Source organism: Geotrypetes seraphini, chromosome 5 (assembly GCF_902459505.1).
Source record: "Geotrypetes seraphini chromosome 5, aGeoSer1.1, whole genome shotgun sequence".
In the NCBI taxonomy this organism is placed as follows: Eukaryota; Metazoa; Chordata; class Amphibia; order Gymnophiona; family Dermophiidae; genus Geotrypetes; species Geotrypetes seraphini.
The window spans coordinates 203,354,323-203,370,290 of record NC_047088.1 but is presented as its reverse complement, the minus strand read 5'-3'; the positions used below and the strand labels follow the sequence as shown (position 1 = coordinate 203,370,290).

General features: G+C 40.4%; 1 protein-coding gene across 8 annotated transcripts in view; it reads left to right on the top strand.

Annotated features, from left to right (window-relative positions):
- UBR3 (ubiquitin protein ligase E3 component n-recognin 3) overlaps positions 1-15,968 on the top strand; it is a 533,613-nt gene that overhangs the window by 53,919 nt on the left and 463,726 nt on the right. For all 8 annotated transcript variants that reach the window (XM_033944451.1, XM_033944455.1, XM_033944453.1 and 5 more), the window contains exon 8: positions 1,533-1,761. In XM_033944451.1, coding sequence (XP_033800342.1) covers positions 1,533-1,761 — 229 coding nt within the window. The remainder of the gene's footprint in view (positions 1-1,532; positions 1,762-15,968) is intronic.

The following is a 15,968-nucleotide window of genomic DNA, read 5'->3' as shown; positions in this document are numbered from 1 at the left end:
GAAAGCTGCAGAGCACAAGAAATGCAAATTAGAGTCCTCGCAAAGTGACTCTGCACTTCCTGGTATGGCTTTTTCTTCTGAATTCATCAATTTAATGTGGAAAGCCTTTCAGGAGAGCCATTCTCCAAAGTGCAGATTTCCTGCTGTAGGGTAATAAGTGCTATAAAACATAGAAACGTGATGACAGATAAAGGCCAAATGGCCTATCTAGTCTGCCATTCCGCAGTAACCATTATCTGTTTCTCTCTCCGAGAGATCCCACTTGCCTATCCCAGACCCTTTTGAATTCGAAGAGAAAGGGCAAAGTTTTGCTGGATGTCAGCAGAGTCCTCTGTTATTTCGAGGTGACGAATGATTTTTGTCTTTCAGATTCTCTTTGTTGTAATTGAGTCCTAGCCATCCGAGGAGACTAGCTTCTAAGGCTCCCATTTCAAGATGGATTTGTATGGCTGTTTCATCAGTGTATATTGGGGATAATAAGGACCACCAATATCTTTGAGAGCATACTCTACGAGAAGTATGGTTTCCTTTATGGGCAAAGTCCTGGACAGTTCTGCCCAAAGAGATTTGTAGGGCAGCTACGTGGTCCATCCTTCATACTTTCATGAAGTTTACAGGGTGGATGTGGCAGCACGAATTGACACCCCTTTTGGAACCTCTGTACTGGCAGCAGGCTCATATATCATCCCCTAGATTCAGGGGACTGCTTTGGTACTGGTCCTACTGGTTTAAGACTCGTATGCCTTTTGTACTAGAAGGGAAGATTAGGTTCTTATTTCAATAATCTTCTTTCTAGTAGAAAGGCATATGAGTCTTGAAGGCCCTTCCTGTGAGATTTTATTTTGCCTGCTTGCCGTCTCAGATATGTATTTCCAGCTGTTTGACTTTCTCCTGCCAGACAGGGCAGAAGAGTGATGAGTTAACTATTACAAAAAGGCAAGTGAGAGATTTTTAGAGCTACATACGTGTTAGAGCTGGGTGCACTCAAATAGGTGGCTTCTTTTATGTTATGTTCCTATTGGCTCTTATTTTAATCATTGCAGAGCACAATTGGCTTGGTTGAGGAGTTTCCCCGTATCCTGCCTTTTTTATTTCTCCTCTTAGTGATTTGTCAATTGCTTTGGTACAAACTGAGGAGCTAGAGCACTGCCCATTGATGCAGGAGGCGGAGCTGAGAGAGAAAAAAGTGTGCTTGATGCCTTCTATACAGTTTGTGACTAAAGGAGAATAACTCACTGGTTCAAGACTACTAAAAAGAAGATTATCGATGTAAGAACCTAATCTTCCCTTCGAATACAGTTTTGAATTTATGAATTTATGACATTTGTTTTAAGGACTTTTTTTTTCACTTAGTATGAAATAAGGAGGCCATGAGTTCATAAGCTCCTGATGTAGAATGGCATAGCTTTAGACTTGAGATATTGGACTAAACAAGCAGAAATAATTATCCCATCTTCCCAGATAGGCAAAACCCTACTTAATAATGCAACTGGTAGTGATTTGTCTTATTTGCAATGTTTTAAAATTTACAGATTGCTTTTACAAAAACCTTTGTTCAGCACTATGCATTCATCATGAAAACCCTGAAAAAAAGCCATGAGTCGGATACCATGTCCAACAGAATTGTTCATATTAGTGTGCAGCTGTTTAGCAATGAGGAGCTAGCACGCCAGGTGACAGAAGAGTGCCAGCTTCTGGATATTATGGTCACTGTGCTACTGTACATGATGGAAAGCTGCCTTATTAAGAGTGAGCTACAAGGTAAGGGACTTAATCTTTCTTCATTTTTGTATATTTAGTGTTTCTTAAGCCAGTCTTGTCTTTTAAATACAGTCACCTTGTTGTGCCACTGGCTCTTTTGTACTTTCTTGGCCTTCTAGTTCTTGATTTTCAATGGCTCAAAGATTGTGATGGAATATGCATTCTCTTTTATGTTGCAAACGTATTATTAGCTAGTTGCATTACCATTTCACTATACTATATATTATGAGTCACAGGCTGAGATAAGTTCTTATTCTGTTTGTTGACCTGAAGGCCTTGTAATTCAAAAATGATTTTTCAACGTACTAATTGACTAATTGAACCTGTCATTGAGTTGTAGAGTATTGGGTACTGATTAGAATGAATTATTTGTTTCTGCCCCCCCTCCCCCAAGTGGATACGCACACTTCCTTTTAAAGGGCAGATTTTTTTCTTCCCCTTTCCAATTTACTACTCTGCCCTGGTACTCTTATCATGGCTCAACTCCTGTTCCATGTAAGGTGTTGGGAGGGCTGTCATCAATACTCGTTAAGATGAGCATCTGCCAGGGGCCAGAATGAAGGGAGGGGTGCCGCTAGCTCCTCATGTCATTTCTACTATGCCAGCAGTAGAAATAAGCTGCACATTGCATAGGTGCTTTTTTCTACAGATGACCTGATCTCCTCAAATGACATGGCTGCTCTTGTGCCAAGGACTGAAGGGGAAACCATTCCTTTCCCCCAGCATGCTATTTGAATGGCCTCTCTCCAGAAACTTTTCCAGGCGTGAATTGTCCTGCTATCCAGCAATGATTCTGAGTATCATGATCACTTTACCTAACCTAGTTCCATGTGGCTGTTGAGTAAATTTGAGCTGCATTATGCCCATACTTCCTTGCTCTTTTTGGGGCCCTTGGCTTACACAAGAAAAGCAGTGTGAATTTACTCCATGCTGAGTTAGGTTAGCAAACAGGGAAAAGATAATTCATGCAGAGGTCAGAATTGGTGTCCAGAGGACACGGTGAGCACTGGGATGGAGACTAGTAGGTGGGGAGGAAGAAAGTGGCAAACTTAGACTGATATTTATTAACTATATTGTTTCAAATGGTTGTACAAAATTTCCATTCAGAAGAGTGGTTGGGTCACATTCTTCCATTAGGTCATGAGAAAAATTTTTTATTTATGTATTTATTTATTTAAAATCTTGATTGATTTTTATTAAGCATATAAAAAGTGCAACACACATACATTCAAAAATTCAGTAAACAGCACTTACATACTTGCAAATTACTGAAACAATTTACCCATCCCTCCCCCCCCTTCCTGGATGCATGTGGAACTAAGATCAAATCTGGTAGGTGAATACTAATCATTAAGGTGTTTAACAAATGACTACAATGGACTCCAGATTTCTTTAAGATTCCTAATTTTCCCAGAAATGGTAATATAAACAAATCATTTTCCACCAAAAGTAAAATTCAGTCTATTCCAATTTTTCAAATTTCTGGTGATTAGTTGTATGGCCTCCCAAGTCATTATAAGAAGAATTCTATCTTTATTTTTGTCAATTGGACTTTTAGGTCTTAACGATGTCCCAAATAAAATCACATCATATGACAATGGAATATAGACACCTAAAACAAAATTAATTTTACCCCAAATTGATTTCCAGAAATTAAGTATCAATGGACATTGGGTGGATGGTTTCATCGTATTGACTACGATGATACCCAGATCATTTTTTGGGTGCTAACTGGTAACTGTGATTTGGGTTATTCTTCCCACTTTGCATTTGTCCACATTAAGGGCCTGTTTTACAAAGCCACGCTAGTGACTGCTGTGCGGTAACAGCCCCGAAGCCCATAGAGATTTAAAGGGCTTTGGGGCTGTGGCCGCGTGGCAGCTGCTAGCGTAGCTTTGTAAAACAGGCTGTAAATTTCATCTGCCACTTGGATGCCAATTACCTAAAGTCAGCCTGCAATTTTTCACAATCCACATGAGTTTTAACAACTTTGAACAGTGTAGTGTCATCTGCAAATTTAATCGCCTCTTAGTAACATAGTAGATGACGGCAGATAAAGACCCGAATGATCTGCCCAACCTGATTGAATTAAAAATTTTTTTAAAGCAGACTATAAAATCTTGTCGTTTATAAAAGATTTCTTTACAATTATTTGCATTTCAGGCAGGTAAAATGAATTCTTGGTTGTGTACCATTATTTCTCAGGTTCAATCTTATCTGTCTTTTAGGAAGTTGCTGAAAACTGATTTATTTGGTAAATTTGTAAATTGATAGTTTACTTTGATTTTTCCTTGATGTATTTCCATGTCAATTGTATTTTCACTGATTGTATAGTCCTCTTTTCTCTGAACCTCCTAGAACTATGTGGTGTGGTGGTATATAAGAATAAAGTTATTATTATTAAAGTTGTTATTTCTGGGTAAGAATCCAAAGCTCTCCTCGGTACTGTACTTAAATTTCAACTACTAAAGTCTCCGTCAAAGCTCATTCAAGCCCATCTACTCCATCCCAGCCATTGAATCCCTTCCCAGCCCATCCTCAACCAAATGGCCATATAAAGACACAGACTGTGGAAGTCAGCACAGTACTGGCCTTAGTTCTTCAATATTTACTATTATTTTCTGATACTAGATCCTCTGTGTTCATCCCATGCTGGTTTTTTTTTTTTTTTTACTCTGTCACCGTTTTCCTCTCCACCACCTCTTTTGGAAGCGCATTCTAAGCATCCACCACCTTCTCCGTAAAGGAGAATTTCCTTACATTGCTCTTAAGTCTACCACCGCTCAGCCTCAAATTATGCCCTCTAGAAAAGATTTTGTTCTACGTTAATACCTTTCATCATCGTTCTAACTTCCAGATCATGTTAACGAGTTGTATCATTTTATTTATTTAAAAAAATTTCTATCCTGTTTTTAACATACACAAATCCAAAGTAAAATAGCATCAGTACATCTTTACAAATAATCAAACACACTTAGCAGAAAAATTAAAAATAAACATTCTCTAGTTTAAAAGAATTGTCTTTTTTTCTTTTCTTTCTTTCTTTTTTTTCCTCGTGGCTTTTGCTGTCAAGGGCTTTGTTTTTTCCTCTCAGCCATTGAGTTTTCCATGGTCTTTCTGTTCATTTCCAGGCTGTTAAGGGGCTTCAAAAAGTGTTGCAGGTGCTAAAGGACAATTTCTATCATCGACCCACATAGTTAGTGCTTGAAGTGCCTTGGGCATGAACACCAGGTAAAATCCTGCACTCGGTGTTCTACCCTGCAGAAACGTTCCATCAAGAGCTGAAAACATCAATAGGAGAAGTTGTTTGGGACAAGCATGGACACTGTCAAGACATTGCAACCTTCAACGTCGAAGACTTTGATATCGACACCGGCATCGGGAGACCCTGCTCCGTCCGTGAAGCCTGCTAAGAAGCCACCAGCTTCCAAACTGGCGTCGCAGATCAATCTTGCATTGAGTCCCTTGATGCTCAACCACCACCTTTACAGCTTGTCTCAACATCAAGGTGTGCATCCTCGGCGATTCCACCTTCTCTGAGGCAAGCCGCGGCACCGATGATACTGGCAGATAAACAGAGGCTTCTCTAGATGATACCAGCAGATAAGCTCGATGCACTTTTCCAAGCAGAGTTGGGTGATGCTTTCAAATTGCTTATCCCAGTATTAACACTGTACTGGCCCAGCCTCAGCATAAGCCTATTAGTTCTAGCGGTACCGCAACTGGTTCTCCGGAATGGCATCGACACTCCATGCATAGACATCGCAGGTCCAGATCTCTCCATCGAGGCATCAATCCAGATCGAGACATTGTTATTCCGCTTCCTCCTTTCGACGCTGAAAGACCAGCAAGCATCATTCTTCCTCATGAGCTTCCAAAAGAAAACATCGCTCTCCCTCATGTTCCTCGAAGAGAAAGAGCTTCGTGTTATACCTCATCTTCGAATTGGCACTGGACTCCACATAAGCATCGATCTTCTTGATGCACTCCTTATTTAAGTCAGAGCTTTGGCGGAGTCTACAATGGAGGCTTATGATACTCCCTTGGAAAAGTCTCCACAAAGGTTTCCATCAAGGGCTAAATCTCCTATTGAAAGACTTTCTTGCACTAAATTTATTAGGCAGTTGGGAAAAGGGCTACCAGTCAAGCTAGAAGCTAATTCTGCCTATAGTGCCGAATACTTGGAGACCTTAGATTATGATGAACCTCCTAAAGAACTTCTCAAATTTACCTTTACATGATATTCTTGGAGACTCTTCACAGGAATTGGGAAACGCCCCTCACCATTACAGTGGCTCCTAGAAAATTAGACTCTTTGTATAAGATCTTCCTTCACCAGGTTTTGACAAACCACAGCTTCAGCACCAGTCATTAGTGGTAGAGTTAACTTTGAACAAATCTACTTCATCAAAAGTCTATGCCTCAGTGCCACCAGGGCACACTATGGACAAATTTGGACGTTCCATGTTGGCTAGCAGAGTACTAAATTACAATTTTTATATTTCCTGCTATATCAAGCATTTGGTTCAAAAATTGCCTTATTTTGATAGCTACATTCCTTCTCAACATCTGCAGGAATTTTATCACATATTTTACACCCTTACCGTATCTAGAAGGTATATGGCGAGATCGGCTTATGATGCCTTTGAATTATCATCCAGGACCTCAGCTATGTCAGTGGCCATGAGACGTCTCATATAACTAAGAGTCTCAGATATAGATATCATTCTTCAGGACAGATTAGCTAACATTCCCTGCTTAGGAGATGAGCTCTTTGGTGACTATATAGAAAACGCTACACAAAAGCTCACTGACCATGAGAAACATTGGGATGCTTTGGTTAAATCCAAGCCAAAGCCTTCAACTTTTAAATCTTTTAAGCTGCCTTCTTTATATCAAAGGCATTTTTCTTCAAAACCAGTTGCTCTTCCTCAACCGCAGCAGCAAAAACAACAGTGTCCTCAGAAAGCTCAATCAGCAGCTCCTGCAAAGCCTGCTCAGTCATTTTGATGAGCTTCTAGAGAGCATAGCTGCTGTTCCTCTTTCCCAGCCCCTCTCAACCAATTGGAGGTCGACTCCAATTGTATTGTCACTGTTGGAAATTAATAACTACAGACCTCTGGGTTCTAAAAAGTCATTTGAAAGGGATACTTTCTTCACTTCCTCACTTTGCCTTCAGATCATCCTCCAAGAGAGTCCTCTTTCAACCCTCAACAAACGTCCCTTCTTCAAGTGATGAATCTCTTCTTCTCAATGCAGTAGAAGAGGTTCCACTTCTCCAGAGGAATCGGGGATTTTACTCCTGGTATTTCCTAGTTCCAAAGAAGATGGGAGGTCTATGTTCAATCTTAGACCTCAGGGGCCTGAACAAGTTTTTAGTGAAGGAAAAAATTTGTATGTTGTGCCTAGCAACATTACAACCCCTCTTAGATCACAACGACTGGCTATGCTCTATCTGAAAGAAGCTTATACTCATGTTCCAGTACATCTGTCCTCCCAGAAATTCCTCAGATTTCAGGTGGCGCAGCACCATTACCAATGCAGAGTTCTACCCTTTGGCCTTGCATCCTCTCCCAGAGTATTCACCAAGTGCCTGGTTGTAGTGGCAGCAGCGTTGAGGACTCAGGGTCTCCAGGTGTTTCCCCTATCTGGATGATTGTCTGATCAAAGATCCAACCTCGCAAGGGGTGATGGCAGCGACTCTGTTGGTAATTCTCTTCCTTCAGCAGTTGGGGTTCAGAATCAGTTTTCCCAAATCCAAACCAGTCCCATTTTATCAGAGCTCTGCTAAAACCATTCAACTCGGGGCATTTCTCCTTCAGCAAAGACAAGACAATTTGATTCAGCTATGTGATCAGACTTACTATCTTCCATCAATCTTGGGCCAGACAAATGATGGTGCTCCTGGGTCACATGGCTTCCACAGTGCATGTTATGCCATTTGCAAGGCTTCATCTCAGGACTCCTCAATGGACTCTTGCATCTCAATGGTCCCAAGCTCTTGACCCACTTTCACAACATATTACAGTCGCATCTTCACTTCAACAATCTCTACAGTGGTGGATGGACTCTTCCAATCTTTCCAGAGGGTTTTTGTTCAACTCACTTCCACATCAGAAGGTTCTGACCAGGGATTCATCCACCTACGCTGGGGGGGGGGGGGCGGCCCCCTCATCTAGACAGTCTTCACACTCAAGGTCACTGGTCTGCCCAGGACCAGCTTTGTCATATAAATCTCTTAGAACTCAGGTTGCAATGTATTACATAAGCAAGGAGACACGGTTCTCTCTTTGTCAAGAAGCTCAGAAGATTTGGAAATGGTTGATTGCTCACAACATATTTTTGAAATCAGTGTGCATTCAAGGGGAACACAATTCTCTTGCAGACAGACTCAGCAGGTTTCTTCAGCCACACGAGTGGATACTCAACTCTGCAGTTCTGAATCACGTATTCTCTCTCAAGGGGACTACTCAGATAGACCTGTTTACGTCCCCCCCACAATCACAAACTGCCTCAATTTTGCTCCAGGCAGTACTCTCTCCAACATCTGGAACTGGATGTGTTTCTTCTGGATTGAAACAGAGAAACTTAGAAACATGATGGCAGATAAAGGCCAAATGGCCCATCTAGTCTGCCCATTGAACACACAAGTTTCTTAATGCATTTCCTCCAATCCCTCTCATCCTCAAGATGCTTGTCAAGCTCAAATAAGAATTGGCCACCATGATTCTGCTTAGCTCCTTGGTAGCCCAGGCAACCCTGGTTCTCCCTTCTACTTCAACTCAGTATCAATGAACCACTCCCTCTTCCAGTTTCTCCATCTCTTCTCACACAGTCATGGATCTCTCCTGCATCCCAATCTTCAGTCGTTACACCTGACAGCTTGGTACCTCTCGTGCTGACATTGGCTGGGGAGCATCTTTCTTGTCCTCTCAGACTTATTTTAAGAAGCGTCGAGAAAACCATCTGTGCAGCAGTGTTACCAGCAGAAATGGACACGGTTTGCCACTAGATGTACTCTTCTTCATCATCATCATGCTATATACACCTCTATCTCTACAATATTGGATTATCTTCTACATTTATTCAATTCAGGCCTCGACCATTTTGATTCGAGTTCATCTCGGTGCTATCAATGCTTTTCACAGCCCAGTTGATGGTAAACCTCTAACTGGTGTCCAGATTCATGAAAGGACTTATCAATGTCAAACCACTTCTCAAATCACCTACAGTATTTAGGATCTCAGTGTTGTTCTCTCTAGACTTATGAAGCCTTCTTTTGAACCAATGTTTTCAGCTCATCTAAAATACCTCACTTGTAAAGTGTTTTTTTAAAATTTCCCTTATTTCTCAAAGAGTAAGTGAACTTCAAGCAATGGTGGCAGATCCACTGTTCACAGTGTTTCATCATGACAAAGTTTATTCATTTTATTTATTTATTTAAAAAAATTATATATCGTATACAACTATGCAGTTTCCATACCACACATAAAATCTTGTTTCCCTCTGATTATCACAAATAACATCTGTCTAAACAACATCGTTAATCGTCCCTGCACATATTCAATCAATTCAGAAATACAAGCAAGCTTTAAATCATACATTGATGTTAGAAAAATTCTAAAAGATGATAATCAACTGAAATATACATTAGCATAAAAAGGCATTGGCAAATAGAATTTTCAGCATTTTCTTAAAATTCATCCTCCCCATACAAAACCGCAGGATACCAGGCAAGGCATTCCATAGTTCTATGCCAGCCACAGATTTCATTGATGCTCCAATCATAGCATGCATAGCCGACATTCTACCCTCCAAACTTAATTTCATCCCATTTACATCTCTAAGCTCTCTTCTCTGTTTATAGATCTGGAAGAATTCTTGTAAGATCTTTGGGGAAGCATGATACAATGTTTGATGTATAATCGCAATAATCTTGAACTGCACTCTTTGTTGCATAGGTAACCAGTATAATTTCTTCAACACAGGAGTTATATGGATACTCCTAGGAGCCCCTGTGATTAATCTTGCAGCGGAGTTGATAAGCATTTGCAAAGCCCTCAACTTCCCTTTCACAACTCCTAAGTATAGTGAATTACAATAATCCACCCTATTCAGGATTAATGTCAGAACTATAGTACGAAAATCATGTGCTGTTAATATTGGCTTCAATCTATAAAGCATTTGAAGTTGCATGTAGCCCACCCTGATTATTTTTAATATTTGGTTTTCCATTGTCAAACAGCTATCTAAGCACACTCCCAGGACAGTCATCTCCTTTTTTTACCGACAGTTTTTTCCCCATAACAACCACATTTTCCAACTCTAAATTGCACCCATCAAAATTGCACCCATTTGAAGTTCCTTCCAAAAGTAGTCACTGAATTTTATCTAAATCAATCTATCGTACGTCCAGTGTTCTTTCCTAAGCCTCATTATCATCCTGGAGAAAGTTCTTCGTACTCTCGTCTGCAGATGAGTTTTGGCTTACTACTACAGAGAACTCAGCCACATAGAGTACCTCCTCAACTTTCTGTCATTTTTGATCCTAACAAGTTGGGACGTCCTATATCTAAAAGAGCTATATCTACATGGTTAACGGCTTGTATTGCTTTCTGTTATTATGGGCTGCAACTGGGGAGTCGTGCACAGCCCATAAAGTCCGAACTATGACAACTTTAGTTGCTTTCCTCCGCTATCTCCTATTGATGAAATCTGAAAAGCTGCTACTTGGTCCTCAGTTCATACATTCACATCTCACTACTGTCTGGAATCTTATTCCAGATGGGATGGTCACTTCGGCCAAGCAGCTTTACAAAATTTTTTTTCTTAATGGCCAACACTCCCTCCATCCCATTCTAGTAAGCTAGGGAGTTCCACGTGTGAGGAATTTCTTTGAATGGGTGAATGAACGTGGATAAAAATGAGCTGGTCAATAGTATGTATCTGGATTTTCAAAAGGCATTTAACAAATTGTCATGAAAGACTTCTGTGGAAATTAGAAAGTCATGGTATAGGAGGTAATGTCCTAGTATGGATTAAGAACTGGCTGAAAGATAGAAAACAGAGTAGGGTTAAATGGTCAATATTCTCAATTCCCACTTCAATAGAAAATATCTATTTTGAAGTGCTCCCTGGACTTGATAGTTCTTATAATTGAAAAGACCAGGGAGAGTGTAGTTGTATAAAAAGCAGATATTGATTTGAAATTGGAAGAACTAAGATCATCCAGTTGTAAAGAGTTGTTTGATAGAAATCTAGCTGATAATCAGAAGAAAATAGTATTTCAGGACAGATTTACAGTGGAATAAGATAAATAAAATACAAGAGGGATGAAGATGACTATAAGAAAGGAGTGGTGTGGCCATGGTTAATTCTGGAATATAGAAAGAAAAAAAACGACTTTAACACAACTGGTTCCTCTGGGACTTCTGGTACTGATAACACTGGTCAATCCAAAAAAAGTTTTTCTTTGCTACTGAGAACATAAAAAGTGTTCTTAGTTAATTTAATGATGCTAATTTCAGATCTGTAATTGAAATTCAGCTAGCATGTCAGGTTTCTGAGATACACGTTACTGATTTTTTTAGACAGTTTACCATTTTGGCATTATATTGCGAGTATGAACTGTGTCCCACAAACTTGTGTTGAGTTTACTCTGAAAACAAACACGAAGACAATAAGGAGACAAGCTACAGCATATATTTACGCCTCTCTTAACTCGCAAAAGTGATGTCGGCATGTTCAGAAATGTTTGAGATACTTGCTTTTACACTTGTACTGTACATTTGTCTCTCTTTGGAAGAATCGACAATAGTCTCCCATCAAACTGGGATTGAACTTTCCCTGATATCTGCTTTCCATCACCTTGATATCTAGATGAAATCTTTCCCCATGCTCATCGCTGACATCACCAAGACGGGCAGTCAGGAAACACATAATTTTTAATTGATTCCTCTTTGTGAATCCAGCAATATTTTTCATTCAAAAATAAGTCTTGAGTGATGATTTGTTGGTTCATGCCACACCATGGATACAGCAAAAGGCATCTTCTTCTGTTTCTCATTAAGCCACTGTGTTAATCCGGAATAGCAGACAGTGCGGAACACATGAGGTGCCCACGCCTTATCTTGGTCACCAACTTTACAGCCAAAATAATGCTTGTATGCACTTTGAAGTCTGCTGGACAGATTCTTTTGCTGATCTTGTGCAGTAAATTATCAGGATGGTTAACACAACCTTGTCTGTTCATAATAATTATAATATCAGATAAAAACAAAATATAAAAATTCACAGGTAGAAAAAGCAGCACAATCACTTTTTAGTATAAACTTTCAAATTACTGTTATATGTGATTGATGAGCTGTCCTAAAATGCAATATTGTGTTACAGAAACAGTTAAATACCGACGCTGTAGTGTTATTGACCAAAATGGTATAAACACAAACTGACGCATAACTTATGTTTAAATGATTTTTATTATTCCAGCAGTAAGAAGCAAATACAAACAGTAGTACCATTCAGGAAATAACATTTTCAACAATATAATCAGTTCCCCTCCCCTCCCCAAGAATCCATGGCCAGTCCAACAGCTGAGAGTGGGAGTAAAATCTTAAAGATTCAAAAGTCTACTGCGAGCACGCGGTGTGAGGTCCTACCAGAAGTGCTCCCACACCTGACAAAATTTGCGACCCAGGCTAAGAGTTAAGTCTCCCACCATGCGTCTCTCCAGTGTTGCGTGCACTATCATTAGGGATCTGACGCATAACTTAAAAACAAGATAATAATAATTTATTTATATGCTGCCATACCGGGGAGGTTCTAAGCAGCTCACAGCACATAAAACAATACATACAATTCCATAAAAAGTATCCTGTTAGTGTTCTCCCCAGAAATATTTTCCAGTCGGGTGGCATGAAAAAGTTGCCGGGTGGGGCGGGATGGGGAAATTTGGTGGTGGGGAAAATTAAATGTGCACTATTTTTATTATTACTCAATCATACATAATTCCTTTTTAAGCCCACATAAATGGGAAAACATGATACAATCTCACATAAAAATTATAAGGAAAAAATAAAGGAAGTAATTCTCGACTCACCCTTGCGAATCTTAAACCTTTCCTTACTTTATAGGGATTCTTAATTTTTCTCCTCTTATTTCTTTGCAGTGAAACTTAAAGAAATAAAAAATAAATAAAATTTTTTCTTTATTTATTATTATTATTTTCCAATGCTCAATATGACTCCCTTTTTTAAGGGTTGACACTTAGGCAGTGATCTAGTAGCATTTAAGCCAACCTGTAAAAAAGTAATGCAGATCCTCTTATTCCAAATAACTGCTGGCCAGTATCAAACCTTCCATTTCTTTCAAAACTACCATACTTGAGAGTGTGGTATTCAACCAACTTCAAACTCATGTTGAATCAGTTAATGCTTTGCATCCCCAGCAATCTGTGTTTTAAGACACAGCACAGAGACAGTAGTTCCTGCCTTAGGGCTCCTTATACAAAGCTGCGATAGCAATTCTGCCACAGCAAATGCACTGAAGCCCGTAGGAATTGAATGGACTATGGTGCATTTGCCATGGGAGAATTGCTATTGTGGCCTTGTAAAAGAGGCCCTTACTACGTGAACTCCATAGTCCCCTAGACCAGTGTTTCTCAACTTTTTCAAGTCTAACAAATACCAACCAAGTATTCCAGTCCAAGTTCTGCCCCTTACCCCACCCCCATTTATAATAGTACTAATTGTAATGCAATTTCTTCCATTAATTTTTCATGTACACACAATATAATCTTATTAATTCACAATGGTAACCACAAAATTAAAAAAACGCCACAATGCACATTCTGCAGAGAAAATGATAATTTATATTTATTTTATTTTTCAAAGAGGTCAAGGCAGATGACTAAAATATGCAATGTCACCTCAGTAACAACTATAGTGCAAAATTTAGATAGCAGATTATAAATTTTCAAAACTGACACATTTTGATCACTAAATTGAAAACAAAATCATTTTTCCTACCTTAGTTGTCTGGTGATTTCATGAGTCTCTGGTTGCACTTCCTTCGGACTGTGCATCCAATATTTCTTTCTTTCTGCTTCCTGCAAGCTTCCTCTCCTACGGACCAGTCTGTTCCTTCCCCAACCAACATCTCTCTCTGTCTCTCCATGAGTCCAACTTTCCTTCCTCTCTCCTCCACCCCTATTGGCAGCATGTCTCCCTTTCTCTCCCTCCTCTATTATGATCTTGCATCTCTCTGTTCTTCTTCAGGGTCTCTCCCCCCTCTGTCTCTTCTGTCTGCACCTCCCATAGTCCAGCATCTGCCTCATGTCATAGGAAGATGATGGCAGATAAAGACCAAATGGCCCATCCAGTCTGCCCCTTTAGTCCAGGCCTCTGTCTCTCTGTTGCTTACAAACACCCCCCATCCCCAGCATTTGTTCTCCTTTCTTCCAGGTCTTTCTCTGCCTCTCTCTCTCTCCTTCCTTCCACCCTCCCTCCTTGGTCCAGAATCTTTCCACCTCTCTACACCTCTTTCTCTCTTCCCTCTATACACCCCCAAGTTCAACATCTTCCCCCCTCTCTTCTGCCTTCCCTTTATTTCAGGTTTCTCCCTCTATCTTCCTTCTGCTAACATTTTGAATCCTCCCACCTTTGTTTCATGTCTTTCTGTATCTCTCACTCTCACTGTCTTCCACCTCCCCAGGACCTGGCATATGCATATCTCTCTCCTCGGTTCAGGGTGTTTCCCCTCTCTGCAGTCTCTTTCTCTCCCTTTATACCCCTCTAGTCCAGCATCTGCCCTGTCTTCCCCTTCCCTTTTGGTTTAAGTCTACTTTTCCACCCTTCCTCAAGGTCCTTTTCTATCTCTCTATCTCCTCCTCCTCTCCCCCACCCCCCATGTCCAGATCTAGCATCTCTGAAAATTTTTTTTTAAAGTTACCGACAAATTCATATGCCCTTTTCCCTGTAATATCAACCATAACCCCCCCAAACTAGCTCACATTCTTCTTTTTTAAACTCCCCGAGCACGGAAACATGACCAATCGTACCACAAAATCACCTTATACTGAGCAACAGACACTCCTCTGAGCTCTTAACTCCTGCGCTGTGGTGTCCAACTTCTTTTCGATTTGAGTCAGGGTTGCCAAATACAAACTGTTTATTTATATACTGTATGTATCCCAAACAGGCTATAATTTTGTTTTTATGCAATTCAAAGAGATATGGGGTTTACACACAGCATCCCCCATTTGGGAAAAGAATAAAGTATAGTATACTTCCAATCAAAGCAAAACATAACTCCCCCCCCCTTGCACACACACATACACACCAAAAAAAGAGGAGCTCATGGGGTGGGGAAAGAGGTTATCTGCACAGTGAGAGGATAACTTACATGGATCAGCAGGTTCAATTCTAGAGAACTTTGCAAAACCTACTGAACCGCTGAGGCTGTCCTGCAGGATTAAATAAAGGGGGTGGCTAACAGTTTCACGCCATAGCTCCTCCTCCTCCTCAATTACTTTCCCCAATTATCTTCCATTCGACCCCTCTACATATAAAATAATAAAAAGGAGGGGAGGGGGTTAAATAGAATTAAATAAAAGCAGGATCAGACTTAGAAGCAGCGGCCCATCAGTCTGCCTTAGGAGGCCTGCATTCCGTCTTCAGTTCATCTCCCTCTCCCCATCCCTTACAATTTTCTTTTTAGCTTCCCAAAGCTGGAAATTGGTGGGAGTGCATTCTCTCATTACACGAAGGCTGTCACCACTCAGGGAAGGGAACAGACTATACAATCGGCTCTTTCATACCCTGTACTGTAAATGTGCTTTGGCCTTCTACTTGGAACACACCAAACCACACATCCAATCTCTTAAGCGTACCATCTCCAACTGGATGGCTGTTTGTATCTCTTTCTGCTATGCCCAGGCTGGACTATAACTACAGAGTCGAGTCACAGCCCACAAAGTCAGAGCAATGGCAGCTTCAGTGGCTTTCCTCAGATCCATCCCTATTGAGGAAATTTGCAAAGCTGCTATTTGGTCCTCGGTTCATACTTTCACTTCTCACTATTGTCTGGATGTTTTCTCCAGACGGGATGGCCATTTTGGCCAGAGAGTATTACAAAATTTATTCTCCTAAGTTGCCAACGCTCCAACCATCCCATTCTGGTTAGCTTGGAGGTCACCCATATGTGAGAAT